A 13969-nucleotide genomic window follows, 5' to 3' on the forward strand; every position below is an offset into this window, starting at 1 on the left:
TCTTAGAGACACCTTTTTATGGTATGTTATATCTAAATGCTTCTATAGTGTGAACCTCTCTATTACTTTGTGCATCTCTCTAACTCCACCATGCCAGTTTAAGAGTAAACATAAACACAATAGCTTTGTTTTAAAGTATTTAATGTAAAAATTGCAGATCTCTCTTTCATACATAACTCTGTTTCAGATCTGGAATGTTGGAGTCTGGTATCGACCGAATCATTTCTCAGGTTGTGGATCCAAAGATCAACCACACGTTCAGACCTCAAGTGGAGAAAGCTGTGCATGAGTTCTTGGCCACGTTAAATCACAAAGAAGAAGCAAGTGCGAGCACTGCTCTGGATGATGAGAAGCCCGATTCTTCTGCCATTACACAAGGTGCTTTGTTTTAACTCTTGGTCAGTTCCTTGCTTTTGTTCTTTCATCTGGGTGTCAAATTAGGGGGTTTGGGTTCCTTACACATACCTTTATTTGACTTAAAAAAGCCCTCAAACTCATAACCATTGAGTTGGAACTGATTTACAGCTGATCCTTCATCTGGCTTTTGGAGACTTAAGGTGCACAGGAGGAGGTTGCCTGTCTTTATCTCTTGGAGCAGATGCTGGATTCAGACTGCCCGAGATGCACCACCTCTGCCTATAGACTAAGACACCATTGCTCCCTAAGTAGATTCGGATTCCTGGCAGCCCTGTCAGTCAGATTAGAGCTGGCCTGTAGGATTACCATGCCCCCACCTCACACAAGCCCACCTTCACACAAGGGAACTACTCCTTGTTTTCCCTTGGCTGGTGGGATCAAACCACTGACCTTTTAGTTAATAACCCAGTGCTTAACCTGTCATTCCAGCAGAGCTTTTTAGTGAAGTTGTATTTACTTTGTCACCCAGATTCCTTAACTAGAATAACATCGTTCATATTAATATAAATAATAAGCGTTTACGTAGCATGTGTGTCTTATGTTTCTGTCTGTATTATAATGGGAGAATAATTAAAATAATTCGGCAATATATTCTCTTTCTGGGTTCTAGACCGAGGCTCCTCAGATGTGCATAGTGGCTTTTCTAGGATGCTGCTTAGGAAGGTAGAGAGTTTTGAATGTATTACGTATGGGCACTTAACACCTGACAGTCTCCGGGAACACAGACGTCTGCACAGTGTATGCACCATATAAGATGATAGTGAGTGGTGCGTAGCATTAACTGAGCCAAGTCGTTCACCTCCTGCACGGATATATTCTAAAACATGTGTTTCTCACTCAGGTGTTGCTGCTCCCGGGCCCAGTGCTAATGTAGCTAATGATGCCATGTCCATCTTGGAAACCATAACTTCTCTTAACCAAGAAGCCAGTGCTGCCAGGGCCTCCACAGAAATGTCAAATGCCAAGGCCAGTGAGAGAGTGCCTAAAAAACTCCCATCACAGCCCAGCACAGACACCACCTCCGAGAAAGAGAGGCCGTCAGAGGACATGGCTGATAAAGACCGATCTCCCCCAGACCCTGCCGGGGAAGGGCCTGAAGCATCCCCTAAGGCTGAAGAATCCCTTGACCTCTCTGGTCCAGTTGAAGAAATGAAAAACCATGTAAAAGAGAGCAGTGGTTTAATTCCACCCAGTAAGGAAGTCCAGCAAGAAATCAGTGAACAGAAAAGTAAATCTATAGACAGAGCTGAGAAGAAGCCTGAAAGCAGTGACAAGGGGGAAAGGAAAAAAGAGAAGAAAGACAAGATAGAGAAGAAATCTGATCACTCAAAACGGAGTGAGGAGATCCAGAAGGTCAAAGAGGAGAAGCAAGGCAAGGAGAGAGAAGCAGAGGGCGCCAGAGCTCCCGCCGAGAAGAGCAGTAACAAAGCGAAAACTGGTGACGCGACTAAAGAAGGTACAGAGACACTTGCAGAGTCCCTACGTTAGGTTAAAGAGCAAGGCTGGCTGAGGAATAGCAGTGTTTTTCTTCAGATTTTAATCTGTGTGCTCATTGTTTCAAAACTCTTAAAAACGTAAATCTTTTGGGCTTAACTGAGAACAGTAAACATTTGTAAATGTCATCTCCTACATTAATACACAAGTTCACAAAATGCATGAGCTGAGAAACTCTTGAACTTTATCATCTGAGTTTGCCAGCTTACTCACTTGCATTATCCCAAGCAGCTTAAGCCCCGGTTGTGGAGTAAAACCTGAGAAAGCAAGAACTAACGTAAGGCCAAAACCTATCAGAGAAGGAGAACTCAGATCATTCCAGCTGGTAGAGAGGGCTAACAAAGTGGGAAGATTGCACGCTGTCAAGGGTAGAAAACTTGTAAACCCAGAGAAACATTGGCAGCCCCATTGGGTTCTGCCTCACAGATTTCACTATGTTCTTGTTTTTCCAAATACTAGATACTAAATATTGTACTTAAAATATACTTGGGCCCTCCCCCCCCCCAATTCATATACTAAATTAATAGTTTAACTCTGTTTCCAAGATACTGGTAGAACTATTTTGGGGAATGACTGTATGTTAGCTCTTATTAGCTGAAGGGGAGAGAGTTTTCCTTTCTAAAGATGACTTACTTTGGCATGTTTTTAAAGCAGAAAACTCACTGTAGCTATGGGATTAGTTTCTGAGTGTGCTCTTTAACAAGTGGATTTGCCTTGTGTTTAACTTGCTTCCTGAAGAGTGCGCTTTGGTGGACTCTGACGTGGACGGCCTCACTGACATCACAGTCAGCTCTGTCCATACCAGTGACCTCTCATCGTTTGAGGAAGACACTGAGGAGGAGGTGGTGATGTCCGAAAGCACTGAAGAGGGTGAGATTACCTCAGACGGTGAGACATTTTACTTACTACTTAGCTTTACAAAGCTTCCTCAGAGTGTTACTTCTGTCTTGAGGTGAGGGTGTTCTGAAAACCAGGGTGATGGTAGTGGCAGAGCATGGAGCTTTATCATGAGGTTTGTTTGGAGTCCCAGCTCTTGGTTTCTCTCAGAGCAGACTTGGTAAATTACCAGCTGCGGTGAGCTTTGGCGTCTCCTGCCTTCACTCTGCCCAGCTGCTTCACTGTAAGACGGCAGTGAGTTTGTGCTTATGGAGATAGGAAGATGCTGCTTGTTTGTTTCTAAGCTCAAGCGTATTGAGTGCTTGCTCTGTGCTGTTGTTGGAGACTTAGGTTAGTGTTGGGCTCCTAACTACAGGGTTGGCAGGTAGAGCTACAGCTGCTCCCAGAAAGGATGAAGCAGTCTCTTTCTGTTAGGATCAGCGGTCTCAGAAACATGATAGAATCAACCTGATGATGGTGGGTTCTGACTTCTCAGTGTTCAGGCACTGTACTGAGGGCTTATATGTGATAACTTCTGGGATCTCACAGTAGCCCTGTGTATAAAGAACAAAGGCCACTTGGGGAATGGCCCTATCTGATATTAACCACCTTCACAAAAGGAGAGCTGTCCTCATCAACAGCATCAGCAACACAGAACCAATTCCCATGAAGTTAGACATGTCCACCATTGAACTCATTGAGTCTTTGAACTCATTGCAACACCAGTCTTACTGCTTTCCTGGATCCAGAATCGTACAGTAGCTCACAGACCACACAGAAACATATTGGGGAAGTCAAAGTTCATAATCCAGGTTGCTAGCAGAATACGGCCAGGACAGCTTCTGAAATGTGCTCTCAGGCACCTCAGCCTTGTGACGTTAGGCCTGTGTTACCGACCTCACAGGCCTCCCAGTTATGGCCTCTACACCCTACCCCCTAGTCCTCCAGTTGTCCAGCAAGCTTGGGCAAAGGCTCTTAGCTCTAGTTCTGTGAGAGGTAGCCCATCCCAAGGCCAGCCCTATCTCATGTCAGGTCTCTCGTCCTCTGCTTTGGCTATCGCTGCTGCTGCTTCTGCTGCTGCTGAAAGTCTACCTGGCACTAGAAACTCTGGTTAGAGGGCACCAATTGCATGCCTGCTCCTCTTTGCTGATGGTGAGACTCTCCAGTCCTGCTTCTGGATCTGCTCAATTTAATGGCAAGACTAACCAGTCCTCTTGTGGGTAGGCTAACATCCCTATTTGCATATTCCCACTCATCCTCATGGCAAAGCCATTTTGAACAGTTAACCCTGTGAAGTAGGTCAGGAAGCCCTGGCCTGGAGTAAGTATGTCTTGCTCAAGGTCAAAGAACTAGTAAGCACCAGCCAGTATTGCACATCCAAACTGACAGCATAAAGAAGAAAACATGGAAGCAAAAGCAGGAGGTTGGTTTGTTTTTTTAATGCCTTGAACATGCTTCTCACTGTCATTTAGCTTTTTTTTTAATTTCTTAGTATCTATGAAAAATAAACTTACTAAAAAGCAGTGACACGTGTAGTGGTATTTCCTGTGTTGGGCCTGCAAGTAATCTTGAGCTGTGCTGATTGTGCATTTGGTGATTGATTATATGGCATAATGATTGTTTTATTACTAATTTACAAAAGCACCCCTCTTTCTATTGACTGTCTTCCAGATGAAGAGAAAAGCAAGCAGAGTAAAACAAAAACTCAAACCAGTGACGCTAGCGAAGGAAAAGCAAAGGGCGTTCGGCAAGCTTATGTCCACAAGCCATATCTTTACTCCAAGTACTACAGTGACTCTGACGACGAACTAACTGTAGAGCAGCGGCGACAGTCCATTGTAAGTCGGATCCCATCTGCCAACCTGGCTGATGATGGTCAGTCTGCAGGGTACTGATTAGCTCACAAAGCGGGTACATCCTCTCTTTGACTTCATAGTATTTTCATGTAATTTGAGTGACTAAACATAAATACCAGACCAAGAGGGCATCTCATCACTATGTCTAGTGAAAAACTGGTAACACTCTATAGTCATTTCAGTATAGAAATGTTCGAATCAAATATGTGTCACATCTTGAAAACATATACATAGAGAGCTATTACTGTAATATTGTAAGATTATCCATTAATGGACTCTATGAAGAAGAATATGGCATCAGGATTGGAGGAAGACTCATTAATAACCTTCGTTATGCACATGACACAACCTTGCTTGCTGAAAGGGAGGAGGACTTGAAGCACTTGCTGCAGAAGATCAAACACTGCAGGCTTCAGTATGAATTGCATTTCAATGTCAGGAAAACAAAAATTCTCACCACTGGACCAATAGACAACATCATGATGGATGGAGAAAAGATTGAAACTGTTAACAAAGGCATCTTGCTTGGATCCACACTCAACACCCTTCGTACTAACAGTCATATCAGGAGATGTATTGCACTAGGAAAGTCTGCAGTCAGGGACCTCTCCAGGTTACTACGGAGCAGTGATGTCAGTTTGAGGACTAATGTGCACCTGATTTGGACCATGATCTTTCCAGACATTTGCTGTCCTGCTGAGAGTCAGACAATGAGTAAGGATAACAGAAGAATTGATGCCTTTGAGCTGCGGTGTAGGAGAAAAGTACTGAGTAACCCATACACTGCCAAAAGAACAGACAGATAGATCTTAGAGAACATACAGCCAGAATGGTTCTTTGAGGCACAGATGATCTTTGTCTCACACACTTTGGGCATGGAGAGGCTATGCCTTAGAAAGAAACATCATGCTTAGAAAAGTAGTGGGAAAGCCAAAGAGGAAAACCCTCAACCAGGTGGTGGTTTGACACAGTGATTGTAGCAATGGGATCAAGTGTATTGGAGATGGTGAGGATAGCACAGGGGAGAACAGTGTTCAGCTATGTAGTTCTTAGGGTCATTATGAATCATCAACTCAACAGCACTTAACAATACATTAATGTTGTTGATTGCCTTTGAGTCGAGCGCAACTCATAGTGACCCTATGAACAAAAGGCTTGAAGCCCTTCTACAACTATCAACATTAATCAAAGTTCATAGAGTCTCCGGAGGCATGTTATTGATGAAGTAGATGCCACTCCTGCTTCCAATCCAGCCCCGTACTGCTGACCAAATGTGTTTTTAAATAGGAGGCCGAATCACATCATCTCACACCCACTAGCCAGTAAACATTCCATCCTAATCCTCATCAGAACCAGCAAACAAACCTTTGGTAGAATCTGGCTGCTACAGGTGACTTCCAAACTGGATTCCCCATTAACATAATAGTGACATCATAATCCTAGATTTGAAAATGTTTGTAATTATAAGATATGCCATTGAATTAGTAACACTTTTTAAAAAAATGCTAATATAAAAAAATACATCTCTATAAAATGGCTCCCAGTTTCAGAAGATGTGTATCTTGAAATGAGAAATAGACATGTTGTTAAGCAGGTTCCCTCAAGTCGAGTATGACTCATAGTGACCCTATGAACAACAGCTCTGAACCCTGTCCTATCCTGTGCCATCCTCACACTTTCTGACACATTAGCGCCCGCAGTGGCAGTCACCATGTCAGTCCACCTTGTCACTGGTCTTCCTTCTTTTTGCCAGCTCTCTATCCAATCATCATGTCCCTCTTGAAGGAATAGCCTCTCCTAGCAACATCCCCAAAGTATGTGATGTGAAGCCTCATCCTTGCCTCCAAAGAGCAGTCTGGCTGCATCCTCTCTAAGACCTATTTGTTTGTTCTTTTTGCCTTCCACGGGATGTTCAGAACTCTCCTCCAGAACCACAGCTCAAAGGCATCAATTTTTCTGTCATCCTTAGTCATTGTCCAGCTCTTAGATGCTTAGCAAGCGATTGGAAAGACCATAGCCTGAATCAGACACACCTAAGTCCTCAAACTGAAATCCTGGTACAGTACAGTATGTCTCCTGATTTCCTGACTGCTGGTACCAAGGTGTCAATTGTGCATCTAAGCAAGATGAAGCTGTTGACAGATTGTCTTCTCCATCATGATGTTGGCTATCATTCCAGTAGTAAGAACCTTAGTTTTCTTGACATTGAGATGCAATCCGTATTTAAGGCTGCATTCCATGATCTTCTGCAACAAGTGCTTCATGTCCTCTTCACTTTGAGCAAGCAAGGTCATCTCATCTGCCTAACACAGGTTGTTGATGAGCCTTACTCCAATCCTGATGCCACATTCCACTTTTTAGGCAAGTTGTTTATTCCAAAGAGTGTAGAATTTATGTTTAGAGGGGATGCAACTCATCCAGATTTGGTTTGTTTTTTGTTTTTTTAATGGTGAGCATAGTCCAAAGGTGTTTTTTTTTCAAACAAAGAAATTGTCTTTTTCATTTGTGGGTTTCTCATTTGGGAATGAGGTACAGACTCACTGGCTGCTTCATGCTGAACATGGAGGGGCGTTGAGATGAAGGGAAAGGGGAGCCCATTTTAACACTTTACTGGTGGTCTTGAGTTGAAGCTGCATGCCCTCTTGTTCCATTAGAAGATATTTTCCTGGTGTTTTCTGCTCTCTGGACTGCACAGTGTTTGCCTGGATGATCCCAGTGTGGGTGGCTGGCTAAGCTTTGAAGCTCCATGGACTTTTGTTTCCTTAGCTGGCAGTTTATGTTTCCCTTTTGTCTCTGGAACCGGGCTCAGGGTTGAGGTCTGGAACACGACTCAGTGTTCAGATTACTTGTTGGAAAGGGAACAAAACTAGAGAGAACAAACTTGTGAGTTGCAAAGAAAAGTTCTTTGGAGGTGTTACTCTGATGCACTTGAGAAAGAGATGGAAGAAAGTGGCTCAAATAAAATTCCTCATACACACCAGGCAGCTCTCCCCAGTGAACTGACAGCACTCCCTGGGAGCCGGGCAGCTCTCCCCAGGGGCTGGGTGGCAATCCTCGGGAACTAGCTGCCACTCCCCCCCCCCACCAAAGCTGTTCTGAGGTCTGAACCTTGCACCCTACTGTGGACCAAGCCCAGGGACAGCACTTCTAGCTCCATCTTTACCCCCTTCCTCTCCACCAGGTGGTCTGATTGTAACTCACAATGCTTCCAGAGTGGTGAACAGACCCACTCAAGGTTGCAAAAGTAATAAAGGCAGTAGAACAAGCACTCAAACCACCCTTCACCTTCCACGTGGCTCCACTGCTGCCCCTGCCGTCTCTTCCCATGCCACTTACAAGCACTGCCACCAGCTACGCAGGGGCTCTGTTGTACTAGCCACGGGGCCTGGTGCCTACTGTACGGCCCAACCCAGGTGAGGGGACCTCTGGGCTCTGGCTGTGGTGGCTCCTTGGGCCTTTTGGCACAGGCTCAGCAGCAGGTGGCCGGAGGCGGTGAGACTCACCCATGGTTTTTCAAGACTCTTTGTCCTCTTGATGTTGAGCTTCAATCCTTAAAGACCAGTAGTCACCTGTTTTAACTTTTCATTTATAGACAGACTGCAGAGGGCCGTGATGGGCCGTTTGAGTGGAGCCCAGCATGCCTCTTTCACTCTGCTTTCCCCCACCGTCACCTTCTTGGTTCCAGGAATTTTTTTAATTTTTTTTTTTAAATTAGTTTATTCTGTGGCTGTGCGGGGCCATCACTTACCACTCAGCCCAGGTGAGGGGACCTCTGGGCTCCAGCCATGGCAGCTCCACATTGCTGTGATGGCGTGGCTTCAGAGGCAGGTGGCCAGGGGCAGTGGGGCTCACCCATGGTTTTTCAAGAATCTTTTTTGTTGTTGAGCCTCAATCCATATTGAAGATTAGTAGTCAACTGTGACATTCTTAGAGTTATGGATATTTTTTTTTCTATAATTATATTTTATTAATTTTCATAAAACATTTACAGAGATTTTGGGCTTCCATTCATTCATTGTTGCACTATTCTCTCTACCCTCCTCCCAGTTTGTTCTTGTCCAGATGCCACAGTGCTTGTCAAAGCCAGTTCTGATTAATCTTCTTTGTCAGTGTGTCCTTTGCCATTCCCTATCACTCCTCCCTGAGAGAGACTTCACCCTGAGTCATAAGGAAAAGGGGACGGCGTATTCTCTTAGCTACTTCCTGCTGAAAAGGGACGCTGTGGGTTTCAGGGTGAAGATCTTCTCTCACTACTCTAAAGGGCCCCTTTGGCAGTAGGAAACACATAGACTATTATGGAGATTGATTTTTTAATTCAGATGCACTCTTATTGATTGTGCTTGGCTGTACATGTACATATCCTTCAAGATGTATCATGGGGGTGTTGCAACCTAGAAGACACAAATTTGACTAACAAGTTATAAGTACATGAGTCCAAAAATTATGGAAAAGTAAAAGAAAAGATTCTTTCATTGTTTTACAAACCCTCCCCCAGGTCCCCTCCACCATGCAGCCCTCGCTCTAGTCTCCTGTGATGACAGAAATACCCAGTTACATCTCTCTTTTAGACGGTTCTCTCCCTCCTCTGTTTCAGTGCAGTATACATTATTGAACCCATTTACTCAGTCTCTCCCCAACCCCAAGGACAGTCTCATTCTACAACAGTGGCATCATGTAATATTTGTCCTTTTGTGACTGGGATATTTCACTCAGCATAATGTTCTCCAGAGTCAACCATTTTGAATAATATTGCATGAGTTCCTTGTTTTTTAATGCAGCATACTATTCCATTGTGCGAATATACCACAGCTTCTCTAGCCATTCGTTTGTTGATGGGCACTTAGGTTGTTTCCAACTCCTTGCTATTGTGAACAAAGCTGCAGTAAACATGGGTGTGCATATATCTGCTTGGATGTCAGCTATGGACTCTTCAGGGTATATTCCCAGTAGTGGAATTGCTGGGTCAAATGGTATCTCTATTTGCAACTTTTTGAGAAAGCGCCATACTGCTTTCCACAGGGGTTGCACCATTTTACACTCCCACCAACAGTGAATCAGGGTTCCGTTTGTCCACAACCTCGCCAGCACTTGTTGCTTGCTGTTCTGTTAAATTTTGCTATTTTGACTGGGGTGAAATGATATCTCATAGTTGTTTTAATTTGCATCTCTCTTAGGGCTAGGGATTTTGAGCATTTCTTCATGAGAGTTACGGATATTTTTAACATCTCTTTCTTAATCTTCAGGTAGTTTCCATATTCCGAAAAGCCACATGAGAAAGGGTATCTCTGGTAAAAACCAAGCGTGTATTTATGTGCACGGTCCACGCACTTGTTCTGGGTCTGCCAGCTAGGAAGACCATGTGAAAAATAACTGAAACAGCCCTGTTTTTGAAAGATTTCTTAGCGTTCCCCCCCCCAAGAGTGTTTTGTTTTGCCTGATAGTCTGTGAGGATAACCGTAATATATTTATTTTGTGCTTTTAGGCTAAAGAAAAAGAAGAGAGGCTTTTAAGAAGGCAGATCAATAGAGAAAAACTTGAAGAAAAGCGAAAGCAGAAGGCAGAAAAGACAAAATCTTCGAAAACTAAGAGTCAAGGTATAGAAGAAGTTAAATTTTAATGTTTAAATGAGATGGTGTAGGTCACTCTTTTTTACCTTTTCATTGTTATTTGAGTGAAAAGTTATGGAGCATGTTGGGTTTGCATTCATCTGGGCATGGATGCTGTTTCCTAGCACTGATACATTGTAACACTGTCTCCTAACTTCTGCCAGTGTTTCCCATGTTCAGCAGAGCATGGATGCTGTTTCCTGATGGTGTGACACATTGTACCACTGTCTCTTCAACACACTGTACCACTGTCTCCTCGACACATTTTAACAGTCTCCTCGACACATTGTAACACTGTCTCCTCACTTCCTGTGCCTGTGTCTCATTTCCAGTCCTCTTTAGTCCTTGTGTGGCCCTTCCAGCTTCTGACTCTTATCACTGGGCAAATGCCGCCCTTCTGGTCTTGTGTGCTCAGTTATCCAAAGGAGTACATTTCCCCCTGGTGTCTGATGATCATCTTTTACATTTGTCTTTTGTTTCATTGAATCATGGGAGTGACTATTTCCAGGCTGGTAGCTTAATGGGTAAAGCACTGTGCCAGCAACCCAGTGTAGCATGATTCAAATCCACTGGCTGCTCTGTAGGAGGAAGAGGGGCAGTCTGCTCCCATGCAGTTTACAGCCTCAGAAAACCCCCTGGAGGGTCAGCTATGAGTCCACTCCAGTCTGCTGCAAGTGAGTCAAGGGCTATAGCCTTGCACATTCTAGCAGTTTCTCTCAGACTGTGAAGTCTGGTCTTTATTAAGATTTTGAGTTTTGTTCCATATTTTTCTCTCACATATCAGAGCTCTAGTGGCCTAGTGACGAGAAGCTGCACTACAACCCCAGAGGCCCTTGGTTGAGGTCCACCAGCTGCTCCACGGGAGGATGGGTAATCTTCTCCCGTGCACCTTCGTGATTAACTGCCTCTAAAACCCCAGAGGATCAGCTGTGGGTCAGTTCCAGCTCAGCAGTGCACAACAGCAACTGTCAGAGCTAGTCTCTTGTGATCCTGACCCCATCTAGAGCTGGTCTCAGGGTTGTGGAGACTGAAGTTAACATGTCCACTTTCTTTGGGACTAATTAATAACAACCTCAAACTCATTACCATTGAGTCAGAACCTACACATAGCTGACCCTCCATTGCTTTTCCAATTCTGTAAATCATAGGAGAGGAGTTCACTAGTCTTTTATCCTCTGAGTGGCTGGTGGATTTGACCCTCCGGAGACACATGGCTTTTAGTTAGCAGGGCAACTTGCATTTGATTTTCTTCTTTGCTCCAGATGAAGTGAGCCCAACTAACTGTTGATGACTGTTGACAAGCTTGTAGTGCCCCAGCCACCACTCACCAAAATGGAAAGGAGAACAGTGTTAGGCCAGCTGGCCCTGATGTCCTGAGGCCGGGGCCCTGAATCCCAGGCCCACTGAGTTATCCCAGTCCCTCAAGGTGTTTACTCACGACAGAGTTTTAATCCTTTTATCCCATTCATTCTGCAGTATATGTGGATCTATTAAAAGTGATTGCCAGGCCTATGTGGTTGTGAGTGTAGCTTCATTCACTGCACATACTTATTCAATGTCTGCTATTACTGATGTGGTTGTGTATCATTGAGTCAGAACCGACCCATAGTAGACACTCCATCAGGTTTTCAGAAGTAGTTGCATGGGAGGAGATTCCTCATCTTTCTTCTATGGAGCAACTGATAGATTTGAACCGTGTTCCTCTGGGATTGCAGAGCAGTATCTTGCCACTAGCCCACCAGAGCTCCCTATATATACTATATTGAGTGGCAGCCACTTCCTAAGTAACGTGCCTCCAGAAGCTCTGAACTTTGATAAATGTTAATAGTTATGGAGAGGCTTTTGTTCATAGGGTCACTATGAGTAATGCCTGACTTGAAGGCAGTCCACAACAACAACATTATAGATATATATTGCTGCTGCTGTTGTGTGCTATGGAGTTGAAACTGACTCATAGCTGACCCTCCAACAGGTATCAGAGACTTGAGTTAGCAGCCTAGTTCCTTATTACTAAGCCAACAGAGGTCCTATATAATATATTATTACTGGTGATATGTACTTGTTTTACTTATGAGATAGGATTATAAAATCTTTTTCAAATATGGGAGTTTACCTTATTTTTCATACTGTCAGAATGCCACTCAACTCACAAACTAACAGTTCATTTTCCAATGATTATAGAATGAAATATCCTTGGAAAATGAATTACCGTCTATGATCAGTGTAGACTTATAGTATTAAAGGAGTTGACTTAGGCTACCAATTAAATAAACAACAAAAATTTACCTAGAATGTTATTTTTAACAAAACTGATCTTGCTTTAACCTGTAATTATGTGTGATGTGATATACTAATAAATGGATGTGTATTTGTTTAAATTATTAGCTCTTTAAAAAAGAATTTTACATGATCATTTGAATAGAACGGGTTCCTCTAAAATATTTTTAGTCCATCACAACTTAAAACTGTTGACTAAACTGTTGGGTTTTTTTTAACAAGGATAAAATTTTAATGTTAAGCAAATATGACATTATTCTGAAATCTAGTTTATTGCCCACTTTTTTTTTTCCTAGGCAAAGGTAATGTGGACTTAGAAGAATCATCTGCAAAGCGTTTGGAACCCAAAGCCCCCAGAATTAAAGAAGTCCTTAAAGAGCGGAAAGTCTTAGAGAAAAAAGTAGCCTTAAGCAAAAAAAGGAAAAAAGTTTCCAGGTACTTGTTTTTCTGGCCCTGTTCCCATTGTAATTTTCTCTTGCTCCAGAGGCATTGAAAACAGCAATGCAGAGAGCTGGACTTTAAACATGTGCTTATGAAGAACTGTAAGGTTTCATTTATACTACCATAATTTATTGTGTTAATACCTGTAGCATTGCAAAAGAATCTCTCTTAATCTTTGATAATGTGATGGACACTTTGAATCCTCTTCCTAGAGAAAAAATGCATGTCCACACACAATTGTGTCTAGAGTTTTAGAGATACAGCCCCACTCTAGTGCATCCATGGACCTACTAGAAGCATTCAGAAATCTCCCTGTTCTGAGTGTTCAATTTATTTATGACAATTGCACTCATTCTGCAGTCTTTCCAGTCTAATCCCTCTACTGGTATGGATCCTTTTCCCTTTAAGCGAAAGCTCTGCCATATTTTGTATTCTTTTCTCTTTTCCTTTCTTTTCTTTTTCTCTGCAGCATTATCACTAGAAGGCCAAAGAGAACATGGGAGTGACCATAAAGCTCATAAGCTCTGAGCTCTAGTTTTGCTCTTTGATCAAAATGCATTTGGACTTCAAGATAAATGAATCCGTAATTTTTAGAACACTGAGAGAAGTCAGCTCTTGAATTTCTTATTATTTTAATTTGATTCTATTGATCTTTATCAGTAGATGAAACTGGTGAGACTTCGGCTCTGATGTTTTGGGCATGGTGTCTCGAGGGGCTGTTCTTTTTAAACAGATAACATGCTTGGAAAAGTAGAGGATTAGTGAGGGAGGAGTGTCCTCAATGAGGTGAGCTGACATGGTGACCATAGCAGAGGTCCTGAAGGTCAAGCAAAATGTAGATCTCCTTTACTTAAACTCTCTGCAAATTAGAGTTGGCCAACAAATAGCACCGTACAACAGTAACCCTGTACATGGAGGAAAAAGAAAAACTGGGATTTTGAAATAGAGTTGTGGTTTTGAAATTCTAACCGTGATGTGGCATCAAGAGAAGTGTATTCCTGC

General features: G+C 43.1%; 1 protein-coding gene across 1 annotated transcript in view; it reads left to right on the top strand.

The window, feature by feature from the left end:
• BOD1L1 (biorientation of chromosomes in cell division 1-like 1) overlaps nt 1-13969 on the top strand; it is a 135441-nt gene that overhangs the window by 64961 nt on the left and 56511 nt on the right. The window contains exons 5-10 of the mRNA XM_006884541.1: nt 188-378; nt 1259-1873; nt 2650-2799; nt 4459-4625; nt 10126-10237; nt 12823-12961. Coding sequence (XP_006884603.1) covers nt 188-378; nt 1259-1873; nt 2650-2799; nt 4459-4625; nt 10126-10237; nt 12823-12961 — 1374 coding nt within the window. The remainder of the gene's footprint in view (nt 1-187; nt 379-1258; nt 1874-2649; nt 2800-4458; nt 4626-10125; nt 10238-12822; nt 12962-13969) is intronic.

This window comes from Elephantulus edwardii, unplaced genomic scaffold, assembly GCF_000299155.1.
Source record: "Elephantulus edwardii isolate Elephantulus edwardi_28Jun2011 unplaced genomic scaffold, EleEdw1.0 scaffold00035, whole genome shotgun sequence".
NCBI lineage: Eukaryota > Metazoa > Chordata > Mammalia > Macroscelidea > Macroscelididae > Elephantulus > Elephantulus edwardii.